Raw genomic sequence first — 20,379 nt, forward strand, 5'->3', positions numbered from 1 at the left:
GTTCCCTATATATATATATAATCTCGTATATACTCGACCTGAGTATAAGCCGACCCCCCTAATTTTGCCACAAAAACACTGGGAAAACTTAATGACTCGAGTATAAGCCTAGGGTGAAAAATGCAGCAGCTACTGGTAAATTTAAAAAATAAGAATAGATACCAATAAAAGTAAAATTAATTGAGACATCAGTAGGTTAAGTGTTTTTGAATATCCATATTGAATCATGAGCCCCATATAATGCTCCATACAGTTCATGATGGCCACATAAGATGCTCCATACAAAATACGCCTCATATAATGCTCCATACAGTTTTTGATGGGCTCCATAAGATGCTCCATATTAAAATATGCGCCATATAATGCTGCACAGATGCTGATTATGGCCCCATAAGATGCTCCAGAGATATTTGCCCCATATAATGCTGCACATGGCCCCATACAGATATTTGCCCCATATAATGCTGCACATGGCCCCATACAGATATTTGCCCCATATAATGCTGCTCATAGCCCCATAAGATGCTCCATACAGATAATTGCCCCATATAGTGCTAAACATGGCCCCATAAGATGCTCCATACAGATAATTGCCCCATAAAATGCTGCACAAATGCTGATTATAGCCCCATAAGATGCTCCATACAAATAATTGCCCCATATAATGCTGCACATGACCTCATAAGATGCTCCATACAGATAATTGCCCCATATAATGCTGCACATGACCCCATAAGATGCTCCATACAGATATTTGCCCCATATAATGTTGCACATGGCCCCATAAGATGCTCCATACAGATATTTGCCCCATATAATGCTACACATGGCCCCATAAGATGCTCCATACAGATATATGCCCCATATAATGCTGCACATGGCCCCATACATGCTATATTCACCTGCTCCCTGTTTCACCGCTGACCGCCGCTGCATCTTCTCCGTCCTGTGCACTGACGCTCAGGCAGAGGGCGCTGCGCACACTAATCGTGTCATCGTGCCCTCTGACCGGAGCGTCAGTGCAGAGGATGTGGAAGATGCAGCAGCGCCGACAGTGGAACGGGGAGCAGGTGAATATCGCGCACTACGTTATACTCACCTGCTCCTGGCGCGGTCCCTGCATGTCTGTTCCCCAGCGCCGGCAGCTTCTTCCTGTAGTGAGTGGTCACATGGTACCACTCATTACAGTAATGAATATGCGCCTCCACCCCTATGGGAGTCGGGTCCATATTCATTACTGTAATGAGCGGTACCATGTGACCGCTCACTACAGGAACAAGCTGCCGGGGAAAAAATGTGCAGGGACTGCGCCAGGAGCAGGTGAGTATTATTACACAGCTCCGCTCCCCCTCCCCTGCCGACCCCTGCGTATGACTCGAGTATAAGCCGAGAGGGTTACTTCCAGCCCAAAAAAGTAGGCTGAAAATCTCGGCTTATACTCGAGTATATATATATTTATTTGAGACAGCTCCAGCAAAAGAGGTAAGGTGCCTAGCCTCCCAGGCAAGTGAGTAATGGGTAATCATGTTTTGTTTGTAACATTTATTATGTAGTGAATAGGATCATGTTTTTATTTTTCTACCTAAGCAGACCTAACATATTGTTTCAGCTCCCTCCAAAGATTTTCTATTGAGTTCAGGTCTGGAGACTGGCTAGGCCACTCCAGGACCTTGAAATGTTTCTTACAGAGCCACTCCTTAGTTGCCCTGGCTGTGCGTTTCAGGTCATTGTCACGCTGGAAGACTCAGACACACCCCATCTTCAATGCTCTTACTGAGGGAGAGAGGTTGTTGGCAAAAATCTCATGAGAGATGACTCCATCCATCCTCCCTTCAATACAGTGCAGACGTCCTGTCCCCTCACCATGCTTCACGGTTGGGACACTGTTCTTGGGGTTGTACCCTTCTCCCTTCAAACAAAACAAGTGGATTTGATACCAAAAAAAAAAAAAGGAATTAGTCCTACTGGTAATTATATTTCCAGGAGTCCATCGTGACAGCACGACAGGAGGTAGTCCTACTCATCCCTCTAGAGACAGAAAACACACAAGAGGTTAAAAGCACCTTCCCTTCCACCTCACCCCCAGTCTCTTTACCAATCACCACACCAGGATGGATGCAACACTTCTATTGAATTCTTACGTACAAATGTTAACCTCACATCAGCTTTCAGAATTCAGGGAGAGAATGTAATGGTGCTGTCATGATGGACTCCTGGAAATATTTACTAGTAGAACTAATTCTTATTTTCCCCAGGATATCTGTTACCACCTCCGCCGCTGCTCTGTGTCGCTGCTCTTCTGCTGCGGGGTCCGGGCGCGTCCACTCTCTTTCCTCGGTTGCGGTGCCTGATGCAGTCGCTGCGCGCTCCAGCTGCTGTCTCTGGGTCTGGGCGCGCCGGTTCTTCTCTCCCTGCTGCTGCGCGTGCCCGGCGCTCTACTTCCGGGTCCGGCCGTGTCAAGCCCTCTCCATCACTTCCGGTGCCTGGCTCTCCTGAGAGTGTGCAGGGTCTGCGCAGGTGCTCTGGATTCTCCAGAGGACGCAGGCGCACGTTTTCTGTTTCTGCTTCCTGGGGTCAGCCAGGTCAGTAACCTCTGCAACCAATCCCGCTCCTGCCCCTGCTATAAGAGGCAGGTTCTCCTGTTTTTCTGCGCCTGATTGTCATAGCCTTGCTATTGCGTCTGGCCCTTCCTGCTTTGATATTGTACTCTCTCTGATAGGTTCTTCGCCTTCGTCTCTCCCTTCGTTCGTGTCCTCCTAGTTTTCCTAGCAGTTCCTGGTTGTTCCCTTTTCTTGTGTCTTATTGTCACCTTTTGTCTTTCCCTCAGTTTCCCTCCGTTCCGGCTTCCCAGTCCTCCTGATCATCGTCAGTCTTCCTGGGCCTCCCGCCAGTACTTCCTCTCCAGCGTCTGCAGACTCTCCTTTCTTCCTTCTTGGAGCCGTCCCACTTGGTATTCCACCGTGGGTAAGTGACCTCTGGGCCTGCTCCTGACGGTCCCTGTATAGGGGTCGGTTCCACGCTAGGTATGCTCGCCCAGGGGTAGGTCTCCCCACGGTCCAGAGGGTCCACTCTAGTTTTCTGTCCTGCCCGTTATAATATCCCTCATGACAGCACGACATGAGAAATATCAAATCAATGACATTTTAGGGCAGGACCACTGCCTGCAGAACCTCCTGTCCGTAAGCTAACTGCTGACCTGACGTCTAGCTTGTAGTGTTTACAGAAAGTCGTTATATTAGACCAAGTTGCGGCTCTGCAGATTTGGTCTACGGAAGCCCCTGCTCTCTCAGCCCAGGATTTGGAAATTGCTCTCATGGAGCGGGCTTTAATGTTAAGCGGGGGTCTCTCTCTTTTCTGATTCGTATGCTCGAGACATGGTTGATGTAATCGACCTGGATAAAGAGGTCTTTCAGGCTTTCTAGCCTTTATTCTTTCCTGCATACTGTACAAACAAGTTTGAGTCCTGTCTTCGGGAACCTGTGACCTCCACATAGCGCCTCATTGATTGTCTTATGTCCAGTGTGTGGAATAGCCTTTCTTTCATTTTCTTGGGGAGCTGACAAAATGATGTTAGAATGATCTCCTGGCTCAAATTTGCCTTTGATACTACCTTTGGCAGGAAAGAAGGGTCAAGACTAAATATTAAACAGTCCTCCGAGATCTGTAGATAGGGATCCCTTACTGGCAGTGTCTGGATCTCCCCTAAATGTGTTGCAGAGGTGAAAGCCACCAGAAATGCAGTCTTCATGGAAAGAAAGTTAATATTACATCCTTCCTGGGGTTTAAAGGGAGGTCTGCATAGGGTCCCTAGCACTAGATTTAGATTCCATGGTGGAAAAGTCTTTCCGATTGTAAGTCTTAACCTAGTAACGGCTCGAGGAAACCTTGCAACATACCAGTGGTCTGCTAGACGAAAGTCCAGAAAAGCTAAGGGCAGAAATCTGTACTTTTAGAGTGTTAGGCTTTAGTCCCTTCTCAAATCCTATCTTGAGGAAGTCCAGGATTTTGGGAATATCTGGAAGGGATGACTCTGAAGTGGATTCCCCTACATAAGAGCAGAATTTTTTCCACATCTTGAAATAGATTACTGAAGTCACCGGTTTTCTACTTGCCTGCATAGTGGTTATCCGATAATCCTTTGGAGCTTAGGATCCAGGCTGTCAGGTGTAGAAAGCGCGAATCTTGATGCAAGAGGGGACCCTGGGAAAGCAGGTCACATCTGTCTGGAAGGGGAACAGGATCCTCCAGGGTCTCGTAGTGCAACACTGGGAACCGACTTCTCTTGGGCCAGAAAGGGGCCACATGTATTACCGTGGCTTGATCATCCTCAGGACCCTTGATACAGTGGGTACGGAAAGTATTCATACCCCTTTAAATTTTTCACTCATTGCAGCCATGTGGTAAAAATCAAAAAAGTTCATATTTTTCTCATTAATGTACACTCTGCACCCCATATTGACTGGAAAAAAACCAAAACAGAAATGTAGTAATTTTTGCAAATTTATTAACGAAAAACAGATATCACATAGTCATAAGTATTCAGACCCCTTGCTCAGTATTGAGTAGAAGCACCCTTTTGAACTATTACAGCCATGAGTCTTTATGGGAATGATGCAACAAATTTTTCACAACCGTATTTCGGGATCCTCTACCATTCTTCCTTGCAGAGCCTCTCCAGTTCCGTCAGGTTGGATGGTGAACGTTGGTGGACAACCATTTTCAGGACTCTCCAGAGATGCTCAATTGGATTTGGGTCAGGGCTCTGGCTTGGCCAGTCAAGAATAGTCACAGAATTGTTCTGAAGCCACTTCCTTTGTTATTTTAGCTGTGTGCTTAGGGTCATTGTCTTGTTTGAAGGTGAACCTTCGGCCAAGTCTGAGGTCCAGAGCATTATGGAAGAGGTTTTCATCCAGGATATCTCTGTAGTTGGCCGCATTCATGTTTCCTTTAATAACAACCAATCGTCCTGTCCCTGCAGCTGAAAAACACCCCCATAGCATGATGCTGCCACTACGTTTCACTGTGGGAATTGTATTGGGCAGGCAATAAGCAGTGCCTGGTTTTCTCCACACATACCACTTAGAATTATCACCAAAAAGGTCTATCTTCGTTTCTTCAGACCAGAGAATCTTATTTCTCATAGTCTGGGAGTCCTTCATGTGGTTTTTTTTTTAGCAAACTATGCGGGCTTTCATATGTCTTGCAGTGATAGTTGACTTCGTGGAACTTTCTCCCATCTCCCTACTGCATCTCTGGAACTCAGCCACAGTGATCTTGGGGTTCTTCTTTATCTCTGTCACCAAGGCTCTTCTCCCACGATTGCTCAGTTTGGCTGGAACTGCCAGGTCTAGGTAGACTTCTGGTGGTCCCAAACTTCTTCAATTTAAGGATTATGGAGGCCACTGTGCTCTTAGGAACCATGGGTACTGCAGAAATTCTTTTGTAACCTTGGCCAGATCTGAGCCTTGCCACAATTCTGTCTCTGAGCTTCTTGGCCAGTTCCTTTGACCTTATGATTCTCATTTGGTCTCACATGCACTGTGAGGTCTTATATAGAGAGGTGTGTACCTTTCCAAATCAAGTCCTATCAGTTTAATTAAACACAGCTGGACTCCAATGTAGAAGCAGAACCATCTCAAGGAGGATCACAAGGAAATGGACAGCATGAGACATAAATATGAGTGTCTGAGCAAAGGGTCTGAATACTTACGACCATGTGTTAGTTCAGGATTTTTTGTAATTACATTTGCAACAATTACTGCATTTCTGTTTTTTTTCAGTCAAGATGGTGTGCAGAGTGTACATTAATGAGAAAAAATGAACTTTTTTTAATTTACCAAATGGCTGCAATGAAACACAGAGTGAAAAATTTAAAGGGGTTTGAATACTTTCCGTACCCACGGTATAAGGGGAAAAGGGGAGAATGTGAACAGTAGAGCTGGTTCACAACTCTGAGATAGGACATCCACCCCTTCTGGGTTGTCTCTTGGATCTATGGAGAAGAACCTTGCCACCTTTGCATTCTTCTGGGTTGCAAACAGATCTATATGCGGAACCCCCCACCTCTGGGTTAGCTGGTGAAACACTTCTGGATTCAAATCCCATTCGGAGGACCACAGTTATTCCCTGCTGAGAAAGTCTGCTACTCTGTATTCAGAGCCTTTCAAGTTAACTGCCGAGATGGACAGAATGTTTCTTTCTGTCCACCAAAATATTTTTTCAGCTGAGGCCTGTAGAAGTTGGCCTCTCGGACCTCCCTGGTGGTGCAGAAAGGAAACCGCTGTGATGTCGTCTGAAAAAAATTTCACATGACGATCTCTGACCGTGTCTCGGCATTGTTGCAGTGTATCCCATGCAGCCTTTTACTCTCTGTAATTTGATGATCTCTTTTGGTCTTCGGTGGACCATGTACCCTGCAGATACTTCCCTCCACTTCTGCTCCCCATCCTTTCAGGCTTGTGTTGGTGGTGATACAGATGAAAGGAGAAAGAATCCATGGTACTTCCAAGTTTTTCCTGGATGTCCTCCAAGATAGGGAATTAATTAGGCTTGCCGAAATTCTCATTTTCCTGTCTAGACCAGATGGATGTCCGTTCCAGACTGACAGGATCATTCCTTGTAGCTGTCTTGAGTGGGCCTGACTTCCTACTTTATGAGGGGCAGGGAAGACATCCTGTGATGGGAATTGAGGAGGACTCCTAAGAACACCTTTTGAGTACCTGGTTAAAAGTCGGATTTTTCCCAGTTGATGCGCCATCCCAAGCCCTCTAGTATGTCGATAGTCTGGGCAAGCTGCTGACTGAGGAGGATGGTTGAGTCTGCTATTAGAAGGATGTTGTCCAGGAATGGAACCACAATAATTCCCTTCTTCCTTAGAAAAGCAGCCACCCCCGTCATTACCTTCGTAAAGATACGAGGAGCTGAGAAGGATGAATGGTAGACATGTGAACTGGAAATGGTGGACTGATCCCTGATGTTCCAGCGCAAACCTCAAGAAACTGGCGTTGGTCTGGGTGGATTGAATGTAAAAGAACCTGGCACTCAACTGCATGTAACTTGATATTTTATTGTGTAGTACCAATAAAACATTTCGGTCTAATCGACCTTCTTCAGTTACGTACTGATAGGGTTAATGGATGGATCTTGGTAATAATTCAAAATCAATCTGGTTAGAGTCGCTTAGTGGTTAATACGGCGCTCAGACTAGTGAAATGGGCTAGGAGCTGGATCTGTCCGGGATGTGACGCGGTATCCACCGCTTGTCAAAATGGGTGCCGGTCTGGGTGGATTGGCACGTGGTAGTATGCATCTCTTACATCTAATGTGCACATGGCGGAGCCCTATCTCTGAAATGGGTACTGGATCGACAGCCCCTAATTTTAAGAGGTTCCTGACATCCCCTCAGAGTCTTTTTGAAGCGGAGAGGGACTGGGTCTGGTGGTGCAAAACCATTGAGGAGGGAGATGGAAGAAGTCTAGCATGTACCCTTTCCCTATGGTCGCAGGATCCACTGATCGTCTGTAATGGTCCGCCAACTTTCCAGAAAGAAAATGCAGTCTCCCTCCTAACTTCCTGGCATCAAGATCTCTCTGGAAAGCCGGAAGAAAACTGGGTGGATCCATCTCTGCCCCCCTTGGGGTAACTCCACCTTCCTGTCTTCACCTTATACTCTTGCCTGTGGGACTGACTGGGTCTACGAAAGAAGTGGTACTTTTCCTTTTTTCCTCCAGAAATCCTCTCTCAAAAATGTCATCTAGAACTGGACGGAAGACATGTGTGCCCGAGAATGGGATAGAGCAAAGCTTCGTTTTGGAATGGCTTTCTCCTGATCACGTTTTAAACCAGATGGCCTGACGCACCGAGTTAGACAACACATTGCTTCTGGCAGCAAACCTCATGGATTCAGGAGAGGCATCTGCTACAAACTGTATTGTCATTTTTAACATAGGGAGGGACTCTTAACATAACCTCTACAGGGGTGTTAGATTTCAACTGGGAGGTTAAGTCGTCAATCGAGATACACATGGATCTGACTACGGAGGTGGCGGCTATATTAGCCTTAATGACGACTGCTGAAGACTCTCAACTCCTCTTCTGCAGGCAGGAAGTCTTCGAATGGTATTGAGGTCTTTTTTGCGACCTTGGCGATAAAGGATGTCTACTTTTGGGATTTCTTCCCAAACCTCAACTTCCTCCAGATCAAAGGGGAGACGGGCTTTAAAGTCTCTGGGAATGACAAGACGCATCTCTGTGTCTTCCCATTCTTCCAGGATCATTGCCTTAATATGTTTGTTGACCGGGAACACTATTTCTTTGTGTCCTCAGGCCTCCAAACATCTCATCCTGAGTCATGTGTGGCACTTGAGCCTCCTCGACCTTCATGATAGCTCTTACAGCCCTCAACAAATCATCCGTATTTTCACATGAGAAAAAATACTTTTTCCTCTCCTCCGAAAGCATCTGGGGAATACTTTCATCCTCCCCCTCAACGTCCTCCTCTGAATAATATGAGCATGGGTATGCCACCTCTGAGGATTCTTCCATCTCTCATCTAGCTCTCTTATGATGGGAGGTACTCTGAGATGGCAGCGATGGTACAAGATTATTGACGGTGCTCTGGACCTCTTCCCTAATCATGAGCTGCATATTCATTAAGAAGGATGCTCAATCGTCCTTCAGGAACTTTGCAATACACTCCGTGCATAATTGCTTTTTAAACGATTCTGCAAGTTTTGTATTGCATGTCGGGCATTTGCTCGGCCTTTTCCGGGAAGAGGAGCCTGATCCCAAGATCCTTCGGTCGTGGAACGCACACTGCACTGCCCCAATTGGAAATGGCCCTCTAAACTGGAAGTGCGCTCCAAGCCGGAAAGCACTCGCGTTATCAGATGGCGTCCCCGGACGGAAATGCATTCCAAGCTTGATCGCACGCCACTGTGTGCGAACCAAAAGTCCGGCAGCCGGCACCAGCGTGGAGCCGAGAACCCTCCGCAGAGGAAAGCGGCGACGTAGGGAGCTCCATCCTGCTCCAGTGAGATATCAGCACCGGAGCCTCTTGACAGTGAGAAGGGAAGAGACTCAGTCCCTTCCGATTCCACTGAGCTTCCAAGTAAGTTCTTTGCGTTCCTTCTTTTGCTGTGCTCTGTCTTGCTAGGGACAGGAAAAACACTGAGGGTGAGGTGGAAGGGGGAAGCTTTTAACCTCTTGTGTGTTTCCTGTGCCTAGAGGATGAGTAGGACTACCTCCTGTCGTGCTGTCATGAGGGACGTCCTGGGGAAAGTTCTATTTTGGTCTCATCTGACCTTCTCCCATGCCTCCTCTGGATCATCCAGACGGTCACTCGTGAACTTGAAATGGGCCTGGACATATGTTGGTGTGAGCAGGATGACCTTGCGTACCCTGCAGGATTTTAATCCACGACGGCGTAGTGTGTCACCAACGGTAATGTTTGAGAATATGGTCCCAACCTTGTGCAGGTCTACAATTTTGTTCCTGGTGACCTTAGGCAGCGCTATTGTCTTGGCTATGGTGGAGAGGTTGGAGTGTGATTAAAGGTACCTTCACACTAAACAACTTTACAACGAGAAAGACAACGATCCGTGACGTTGCAGCGTCCTGGATAGCGATCTCGTTGTGTTTGACACGCAGCAGCGATCTGGATCCCGCTGTGATATCGCTGGTCGGAGCTTAAAGTCCAGAAATTTATTTGGTCGTCAGATTGGCGTGTATCGTCGTGTTTGACAGCAAAAGCAACGATGTCAGCAATGTTAAACATGGAGCTAACGACCTGTGAGAACGATAAGTGAGTCACCGCTACGTCACAGGATCGCTCCTGCATCGTTGTGGAGCTGATGTGTTTGACATCTCTACAGCGACCTAAACAGCGACGCTGCAGCGATCAGATCGTTGTCTATATCGCTGCAGCGTCGCTGAGTGTGACGGTACCTTAAGTGTGTGGACAGATGTCAAGTTCAAATAGGTACAATTAATACAGGCAATAAGTACAGAGTAGGAGGGCTTCTTGAAAATAAACTAACAGTTCTGTGAGAGTCAGAATTCTTCCTGGTTGGTAGGTGATCAAATACTGATTTCATGCAATAAAATGCAATTTAACTATGTAAAAATCATATGTGATTTTCTGGATTTTTTTTCGATTCTGTCTCTCACATTTGAAGTGTATCTACAATATAAATTACAGACCTCTCCTTTTTTTGTAGGTGGGAAAACTTGCACACAATCGTCAGTGTATCAAACACTTATTTTATATGTCCATTTTTTTTTTTTAAAGAAAAAGTGCATCATGCAAAAAATTTTTTCTTTTGAAAAACTGATACATAACAAAACCCAGATGGACTTTGCCCTAGGCAAGCAAAGGATGAGAAAGGTTAGGCTGGGTGCACACATTCAGGAATTTGGATGCTGCACATGTCCGATGCGTCCAAAGCGCTGTCGGCTATTGAATGCAGGTGAGTCCACCTGTGTTCACTGAACCATGTGGAATCAATTTATTGTACGGGTGAAATTTTTTTTGGCGTAGACTCGAGTCTCTGCAAGATAAATAGACATGCTGAAAAGAAGCGCCGCATGTCCGTCTCCACAGGCGACCCACGGCATCTCTGGGCGCATAGTGGACATGGGATTTCTTCAAATTCCATCCACTATGCTGTAACATCTGGACACTGCGAGTTGGATGCTGCTCAAGTACGCAGCGTCCAATCCGGAACGTTTATTGATCGCGTGCACCTACCCTTACAGTCCAGTTATTCAGACTCTTTTTCGCCTTACAACAGTGACAATGTATACTAAAGCCCATACACATTGTTGTGGGATGCCATAATAAATTGGCCAACTAAGCTAACAAATACTGAATACTGATAATACAATGTACAGAAGGTGCCTCACCACATATCCGCCTCTAATCCTAGAGGTTCATAGTTGACAATTTCAGGAGCTGTAAAACCAGAAAATCAGAAGTTTTATACAAAGATATGCACATTAAAAAAAAAAAAAAGTTAAAGCGTTGTTATAGGGAACTTGAGTCCCTCATATCCTCCAAAACGCACCAGTATTTATATAATAAGATATATATATATAAGATAGGCATAGCTGCTAAGAAATTTCAGATCTTATCAGTCTCACAAATGTTAGATTGATTGTAACAATGCATGCGAAATTTAGGTCGTTGTGGACCACACAAATTAGAAACCTACAGTTGACTGGCTTTCCCAACTTACCGACAAATTCAGGTGTTCCAAATATATTCTTAAACTCATTTCCTGCTTGTATTTTGTGGGCAATTCCAAAATCTATGAGTTTTATACGAGGATTTGGGCTACTTTGATCCAGCAACATGATATTTTCTGGCTACAGAATAAAGAGAAATGGAAATATTAACCAAATAAAATTCCTCTGTTTCTTAATGCTCAAAAGACTCGGAAACATCCAAATAGCATACTAAGCTTAAACTTTGGGGCTGATACTCAGTTAATAAAAATCGGTCCGAAATGGTTCCTGAAAGTCGGGCGTGTGTCATGTGAATACAATGCGATTTTTTTCAACTAGCATCTGTATGACATGTATATGTAATCCGTAAGCAATGCCATTTTAACATTAGCTTTTACATAGATTAATTCTCTGTCATTTAAAGATATGGTAGTTTTCTGACAAAATATTCTTCATTACATAGATAGATGGATAGGAAGAAATATGTGAGCGAGACATATAATCATAGTTTTGCATGTGCAGCTTACATGTATTCAAGTCATAAAGAAAAAAAAAATGGGGTGGGGGGTCCCCCAAAAATTTAAATAACCAGCTGAGGGCAGATATTTATAGCCTGGGAAGGGAGCAATAAACATGGAGCTTCCCGAGATATTAATATCTGCTCACAGTTGTATACTTGGCCTTTACTGGTTATTAAAATTCCAACAAAAATTATTATTTTTTTTTATTTTTTTTTTTTAGGGACCACATCACATTTGAAGTTACTTTGAGGGGTCCGTATAATACTTTTGGGCATTTTCTGACACCTTTCTAAAAACTGCACCCCTCAAGGTGCTCAAAACCATATTCCAAAAGTTTATTAATCCTTCACATGATTCATAGGACTTATAGGAATGTGGAAGGAAAAAAAACGAGCATGTAACTTTTCTTTTTCAAAATTTTTTTTACTTCGAGTCCAATTTTTTTTTTTTTAATTTTCATAAGGGTAACCGAAGTAAGGGGATCATAAAATTTGTTCTGCTATTTCTCATGAGCACGCCGATACCCCATATGGAGGTGGGGAGACTGTTTGGGTGCACGGCAGGGCTTGGGAAAGGAGCGCCATTTTACTTTTTGAATGTAAAATTTGCTGGAATAATCAGCGGACGCCATGTCCCGTTTGGAGAGTCCCTGATGTGTCTAAATAGTGGAAACTGCCCACAAGTGACACCATTATGGAAACTAGACCCCTGAAGGAATGTATCTAGATGTATGGCGAGCACAAGTGCTTCACAAAACTTTATAACAGATCTGTGAAAAAAAAACAAAAACATTTTTCCAACAAAAATGTTATTTTGGCCCCATTTTTTTTTTTTTTTTTTCACAAGGTGAACAGGACAAAATAGACCTCAAAAATTGTGCAATTTCTTCTGAGTACACAGCTACCCCATATGTGGTTGAAAACTACCTTTGAAGTACAGTGCAAAGGTCAGAAGGGAAAAAGCGCAATATTGGAGTTCAGATTTTCCTGGAATGGTTTGAGGGTGCTATTTTACATTGGCTGTACCCCTGAGGTGCCAAAACAGCAGAACCCTCCCAAAAGTGACCCCATTTTACAAACTGAACTTCTCAATGAATTTATCTAGGGCTCCAGTGATCATACTGACACCACATGTGTGTCACAGAATTTTATACCATTGGGCAGTGAAGAAAAAATAATTAGATTTTTACCATCAAAATTTAGTTTTAGCCCCAGATTTTACATTTTTACAAGAAGAAATGGGTAAAAATGGCACCAAAATTTGTCCCACAATTATTGCTGAATGTAAACATACCCCATATGTAGCAGTACAGTACTGCTTAGTCATACGGAGAGAGTCGGGAGGGACGGAGCGCTATTTGCCTAATGGAGTGCAGATTTTACTAGAATAGTTTGCAAACTCCATATACAGAGCCCCCAATTGCTAGAAGAGCAGAACCCCCCTCAATTGACCCCATTTTGGAAGTTATCTACAGGTGTAGTGACAATTTTGACTCCATTGGTGTTCCCCAGAAACAAAAGCAGTGGATGTTGCCTAGTGAAAATTGCAAACTGCCATTGTAGTGACCAGTACATTATGCCCAGATCATGCTTCTGGAGACATGCACCTGTAAATTAGGTGGGCTCTCAGTTACAGAAATGCCAAACATGTGGGTGCTAAATGTGGTTTAGGCTTACTGGGGTCAGGAGGAAGGGGGGGTGCATTTGGATTTGGGAGTGCAGAACTTGCTGAATTTCTTTTGGGGGAGCCATTTCACTTTTCCAGAGCCTTTGTACTACCAATAACGTGGAAGTTCCCTATATTTCCATTTAGAAATGGTGATTTCCTGACAGGGCTGTGGAGTTGGAGTCGTAGTTAGTTTTGGTTGGAGTCGGAGTCGGTAGAAATGTACCGACTCCAGCTTTAAAAAAAATGTATTAATATTTCATAATTGAACTTTCATATGTATTTTATAAATGTTACTCAAATATATATGTTCTATCAAACTATGAACAACAGAGATAAGCAGTTCTGCTGGAGATAGAGACATTTCTTACTTCTTGTTTGTCACTGTTCTCCACTGCCCTTATCTAATCTTATACTTGGTTAACCTCATGCTGCCCCAACCCCCCTACTTACAATGTATGAAACTGAAAGTGAAAATGTGTTGCAAATTCTTAGTAGTAAAGCTCCTCCTCTAGACTAGATGCTTACTAGGTGTGCGTCTTCCAAGCATCTCACAGCTGCTACTCAGAAGAGGGAGACTGTAAGAAGTATTATCCTTTCAACAAACTTTGCATCAGTTAACTGAGTACATGAGGAATAACAGTATTACTGACCACTATATCAGTTGTACGACCTGGCAATAATTTTGTACAATTGTTTTTAGGAAAAACAATTGTCATTTGGATTGTGAATGCAGAATTAACCTGAGAATGTCAAAGAAGCGTCACATTAAATCAGCTGTATTTGAACATTTCACCATCACTCAAGATAGAAAACATTATGTCTGTCAGTGTATGACAAATGATCCAAACGAAAACAAATGCTGTGAATAGTGTTGAGCGATACCGTCCGATACTTGAAAGTATCGGTATCGGAAAGTATCGGCCGATACCGGCAAAGTATCGGATCCAATCCGATACCGATACCAATACAAGTCAATGGGACTCAAGTATCGGACGGTATTCCTGATGGTTCCCAGGGTCTGAAGGAGAGGAAACTCTCCTTCAGGCCCTGGGATCCATATAAATGTGTAAAAGAAAGAATTAAAATAAAAAATATCGCTATACTCACCTCTCCGACGCAGCCTGGACCTCAGCGAGGGAACCGGCAGCGTTGTTTGTTTAAAATTCGCGCTTTTACTTGGTTACGTGAAGTCCCGGCTTGTGATTGGTCAGGGCGGCCATGTTGCCGGGACGCGGACCAATCACAGCAAGCCGTGATGAAATTACGTCACGGCTTGCTGTGATTGGTCCGCGTCCCGGCAACATGGCCGCCATTAACCAATCACAAGCCGGGACGTCATGGGAGGCTGGACACGCGCCCATTTTAAAAAGCGCGCGTGTCCAGCCTCCAGTGACGTCCCGGCTTATGATTGGTCACGGCGCCATGTTGCCGGGACGCGGACCAATCACAGCAAGCCGTGACGAAATTACGTCACGGCTTGCTGTGATTGGTCCGCGTCCCGGCAACATGGCCGCCATTAACCAATCACAAGCCGTGATGTCACGGGAGGCTGGACACGCGCGCTTTTTAAAATGGGCGCGTGTCCAGCCTCCCGTGACGTCCCGGCTTGTGATTGGTTGCGCCGCGGTCAACCAATCACAAGCCGGGAGGCTGGACACGCGCGCATTTTAAAATTTTAAAATGGGCGCGTGTCCAGCCTCCCGGCTTGTGATTGGTTGATCGCGGCGCAACCAATCACAAGCCGGGACGTCACGGGAGGCTGGACACGCGCCCATTTTAAAATGCGCGCGTGTCCAGCCTCCCGTGACGTCACGGCTTGTGATTGGTTGCGTCTCCCATGTGACTGCGACGCAACCAATCACAAAGCCGGGACGTAATTTTAAAATCCTTAAGGACCTGAAATTACGTCACGGCTTGCTGTGATTGGTTGCGTCGCCCATGTGACTGCGACGCAACCAATCACAACGCCGGAACGTAATTTTAAAATCCTGAAGGACCTGAAATTACGTCACGGCTTGCTGTGATTGGTTGCGTCCCGGTCACATGGGCGGCACGCAACCAATCACAAGCCGGGACTCACGTAAAGGAAAGAAAAGCGCGAATTTTAAACAAAGAACGCTGCCGCTTCCCTCGGTAAGGTGCAGGCTGCGTCGGAGAGGTGAGTATAGCAATATTTTTTATTTTAATTCTCTCTTTTACACATTTTTACATTAATGTTGTTTCGATACCGATACCCGATATCACAAAAATATCGGATCTCGGTATCGGAATTCCGATACAGCAAGTATCGGCCGATACCCGATACTTGCAGTATCGGAATGCTCAACACTAGCTGTGAAGCCAAGATCAGTGCATATTAAGGGAAAGATAAAAATGCTCCTACCAGAGCTTCTAATCTAAAGAGACATTTACAGCGCTTTCATCCAGAAGTACTGAAAGCAGTGGATGAGAAAGACTGCATCCAAACCAATGAACCAGTGCCCAGCTCTTCCAGCCAAACAAAGGAGCAGAGAACTTTGCAGCCATCAGTTGCAAGATATTTTGTCAGTGACAAAGTTACTGTGACAATGACAGTAGATACATTTAAAAAACAGATCATAGAGCTTGTTGTAAAGGATAGTGTGCCTATTTCATTATTTTCACGACCAGCTTTTATGTGTCTGAATGGGGAAATGGCCCGCAAGCTTGGTGTTTCTCTGGAGAGAGAGAGTATTAGAAAATTAGTAATCTAAGAAGTTTTTAAACAAAAGGAAGAACTTAAAAAAACTCTCAAGGGACACTTTCTGTTTCTTAAAATGGATGCCTGCACACGTCACAGAGTAAACTATTTTGCCATCAATGTCCGATTTGTTTGTGACAAAAATGAAATAGTTACCAAGACATTGGCAGTAAAAGACACCAAAGCTCATCACACCAGTGAGTTTCTCCAGGTCTTGGTGGAAAAGGTTCTGCAAGACTATGAACTTAAAAAAGAGCAAGTTCTTTCTGTCGTAACTGACAATGCTTCAAATATGATAAGTACTATTAAACTAATGAATGAGAGTAATGATGGTAACCAGCAGCTAGAAGAACATTCTGGGTCCACAGACACAGAAATGTTTGAAATAGAGGAACACAGTATTGTAACTGAGGAGCAAACTGAAGTTGCTTCAGATGAACAGCAACATGATAGTTTAGATGATCTTGTTGAAACTGTGTCAATACGTTCTTTCATTCATCACATGCGCTGTGTTGTGCATACGTTACAGCTGGCTATAAGAGACAGTCTGCAAGAAGGACATGCTGCTGCACTGATTGGCAAGGTGAGAAAATTGGCTACTGTTGCCAGAACCCCTAAAGTTGACTGAATTTTGAAGAGACGTGCTGGAAAAGGGGCAATTATTGATCAAGTCACACGTTGGGGCAGTACTTACTTAATGATTCAGCGCTTGGTTGAACTGAAAACCTTTCTTGTAGACATGGCTAACCCTCAACTGACGCTAAATGAAAGTCCGTGGAATCAGGTGACTGAGCTGGAAAAATTGCTAGAGCACCCATTTACTGTGACTAAAAAATTACAAGCAGAGGACTTAACTCCAGGTATTTTCTTAAAGGAGTGGAAGAACCTGATGTTTCGCCTGTCCCAAAGAGGAGGGTTAATTGCAAGTGGCATTGCTACATCAATGAAACGGAGAGAGGAGCTACTATTACAAAATAACATTCTTTTGGCAGCTGTTTATGTAGACCCAATGCATCGGATTCTTCTAGATGATCAACAGCTAACTAAAGGAAAAGAAGCTCTGTTTGAAATAGCAGTAAGGATGAAAGGGTTGCAGAACAGTCAGGAGGAACAAGAAGAATTTGGTCGTCCTGCCACATCTTCACCCTCATCAACTGATGAAGAATTTAATTTCGAAAAATATTTGGATCACTAGGACCGTGCAAAGCGTTCCCGCATAGAAGAAGAGTCATCCCCATTAAAGAACACAGCTAGTACATTAAAGCAGAATTTTTCATGTGCACTAAAAGAAATTGAGAAATTTGACCATTCATCAAAAATAACAATGCAACAAGCGATTCCTCTGTATCCGGACATTGTCAGAGATGTTGCCCGAGTGATTACTGCTTTGCCACCAACCCAAGTTAGTGTAGAGAGGTTGTTATCTGCTCTCAAAATAATTAGATCAGATTTGAGGGCATCCATGAAGGAGGATCTGACAGAGGCAATACTTTTTCTGAGGACAAATTTATAGATTTCTTCTTATTAACTGCATAACAGTGTTTACTGCATATTTACTTACAAGAGTTTAGAAAAGTTTATAAAAGTTATTTGCTATATTCTAATAAATATAGTTTTTGCTCTAAGTGGTCTGATTACTTATATAATGGGTGAGAAACTGAATAAGCACGATGTTAATATTTTACAACAGTAAATTTATTGTTACGAGTTGACCATTTATGAAGGAGTCAGAGCCGGAGTCGGAACCTGATAAAATCCAGGAGTCGGAGTCGCAACTGTGGCTTACCGACTCCACAGCCCTGTTTCCTGATGAAGTAGTAAATGAATACTTCGAAACGCGTAGAGTAAACCACCATCTTTCACTTATTTCATTTGGATCGGAATTTTATTCAGCAGCGTGGGTAATATCCACAATATTCCTTTCATTCTGAAGACTGATATGGTCACTTGTTGATCCGTGGATCTGCTACAGCTGACATTTCCCTGATGATTTTCGCTCTATTAATGGATATATCAGGTTAGTATAATCTGAGCCGATAATTGTAGTATCCACTGGATAAGACCCTATTTCGCACTGATATTTCCCACAGCTCCATCATTGTCCATATTTCCGATAACATATGACGGACCTAATTGGGGACTTTTTTTTGTGGATTGAAGCTTTTTTTTGGGAACATTTTGCATAACATTTAGGATCACAGCACGGTGGCTCAGTGGATAGCACTGCAGCCTTGCAGCGCTGGGGTCATGGGTTCTAATCCCACCTTGGGCAACATCTGCAAGGAGTTTGTATGTTCTCCCCGTGTTTGCGTGGGTTTCCTCAGTAGATAGAGAATTTAGATTGTGAGCCCCATAGGGGACAGTGATGATAATGTGTGCAAACTGTAAAGCGCTGCGGAAAATCGTAGTTACTTACCGATAACGGTATTTCTCTGATCCCATGATGGCACCACGGAGAGAGAGGGGTCCGCCCCCAGGGACAGGAAACCTACAGGTGAAAAAGGGCGTACCTCTCTCCCACATCAGTTGGTTAACAGAGCCTTATACAGAACTTCAGCTGCAACTTAATGTTTACACAAATTAAATTTAACAATTTTTACTTAACAGAGGCACCGTGACTAAGGGTAACTAACTATACATTATAATGTGCACACCTGTGTGTGAAAAGGGAGGGAATATACGGGTGCCATCATGGGATCAGAGAAATACCGTTATCGGTAAGTAACTACGATTTTCTCTATCCCCATGATGGCACCACGGAGAGATTTACATAGATTGTAACTTTTTAGGGAGGGACCACTGCCTCTAGAACCCTTCGACCAAAGGTGAGATCAGAGGAGGTCAAGTCTAAGCGGTAGTGTTTGAAAAATGTAGACTGGGAAGACCAAGTGGCCGCTCTACATATCTGTTGTATTGAAGCGCCCGCTCTTTCCGCCCAGGATGATGCCACTGCTCTGGTCGAGTGCGCTTTTATATTCTCCGGGATGGCCGCCCCGCTGGAAGAGTAGGATAGGGCGATGGCATCTCTTATCCACCTCGCTAGCGTAGCTTTTGACGCTTTCTGTCCCTTCCGTGGACCCTGGAAGCAGACAAACAGAGCCCTATCCTTCCTGCACTCCCTAGTGGCTGACAAGTATTGGAGTAGACACCTTCTAACATCAAGGGTATGTAGTGTCTTTTCTCCCTCATTTTTGGGGTTGGGACAAAATGAGGGCAGGGAGACCTCTTGTGTCCTGTGAAATTGTGACGCGACTTTTGGGAGGTAAGCCGGGTCTGTTTTTAGAACGATCCTGTCCTCAAAGATTTGAGTGAAGGGAGGACCTGCGGATAGTGCTTGTATGTCACTAACGCGACGGGCTGAGGTTAGGGCCACTAAGAGTGTTGTTTTTAAAGATAGTATCTTTAGGGGTGCGTCTGCCAAGGGCTCAAAAGGAGATTTGGTTAGTGCATTTAGAACAAGGTTTAGATCCCATGGAGGGGCATTATGCAAAGGAACAGGTCTTAATCTACCCGAGGCTTTGATGAATCTCACGATCCATCGGTTTCTGGCTAGATCACAATTATACAGCGCTCCCAAGGCTGCTACCTGAACCTTTAGGGTACTTGTAGCTAGCCCTTTCTCCAACCCCTTTTGCAGGAATTCAAGGATTTTATCTATTGGGATCTCCCCCCTTGGGTCAGCCCCCGATACGGACATGAATTTTTTCCACACTTTGCCATATATTTTGGTGGTTACGGGTTTCCTACTCTGTAGTAATGTGGACACCAGATTGGACGAAAACCCTTTGCTGCTTAATAGCTTCCTTTCAAAAGCCAAGCTGTCATGTGTAGGCTTTTTACATTGGGGTGACACACTGGGCCCTGGGATAACAGATTTTGCGTGTCTGGTAGAACCCACGGGCTGTCTAAGGACATCTTCCTCAGCCAAGAAAACCATATTCTGCGAGGCCAGAATGGAGCTATGATTATTACTGTTGCCCCCTCCTCCCGAATTTTCCTCAAAACTAGGGGAATAAGGGATATTGGAGGGAACGCGTAGGAGAGGCGATAGTTCCAGGGGACTGTGAGAGCGTCCAGAGCTACTGGCCCTCCCCGGGGGTCGATTGAGCAGAACTTCCTCACTTTCCGGTTCTGATAGTCCGCGAATAGGTCTATTTCTGGCTCTCCCCAACGCTTCACTATTTGGTTGAATACCGACTGTTTCAGCTCCCACTCCCCCTGTTTCAAGCGTGTTCTGCTGAGGAAGTC

General features: G+C 44.5%; 1 protein-coding gene across 1 annotated transcript in view; it reads right to left on the minus strand.

The window, feature by feature from the left end:
• DAPK3 (death associated protein kinase 3) overlaps positions 1 to 20,379 on the minus strand; it is a 48,407-nt gene that overhangs the window by 19,307 nt on the left and 8,721 nt on the right. Inside the window, exons 3-4 of the mRNA XM_077253914.1 lie at positions 11,235 to 11,364; positions 10,903 to 10,951 (exon numbers count right to left, since the gene is read on the minus strand). Coding sequence (XP_077110029.1) covers positions 10,903 to 10,951; positions 11,235 to 11,364 — 179 coding nt within the window. The remainder of the gene's footprint in view (positions 1 to 10,902; positions 10,952 to 11,234; positions 11,365 to 20,379) is intronic.

Source organism: Ranitomeya variabilis, chromosome 1 (genome assembly GCF_051348905.1).
Source record: "Ranitomeya variabilis isolate aRanVar5 chromosome 1, aRanVar5.hap1, whole genome shotgun sequence".
Classification (NCBI taxonomy): Eukaryota; Metazoa; Chordata; class Amphibia; order Anura; family Dendrobatidae; genus Ranitomeya; species Ranitomeya variabilis.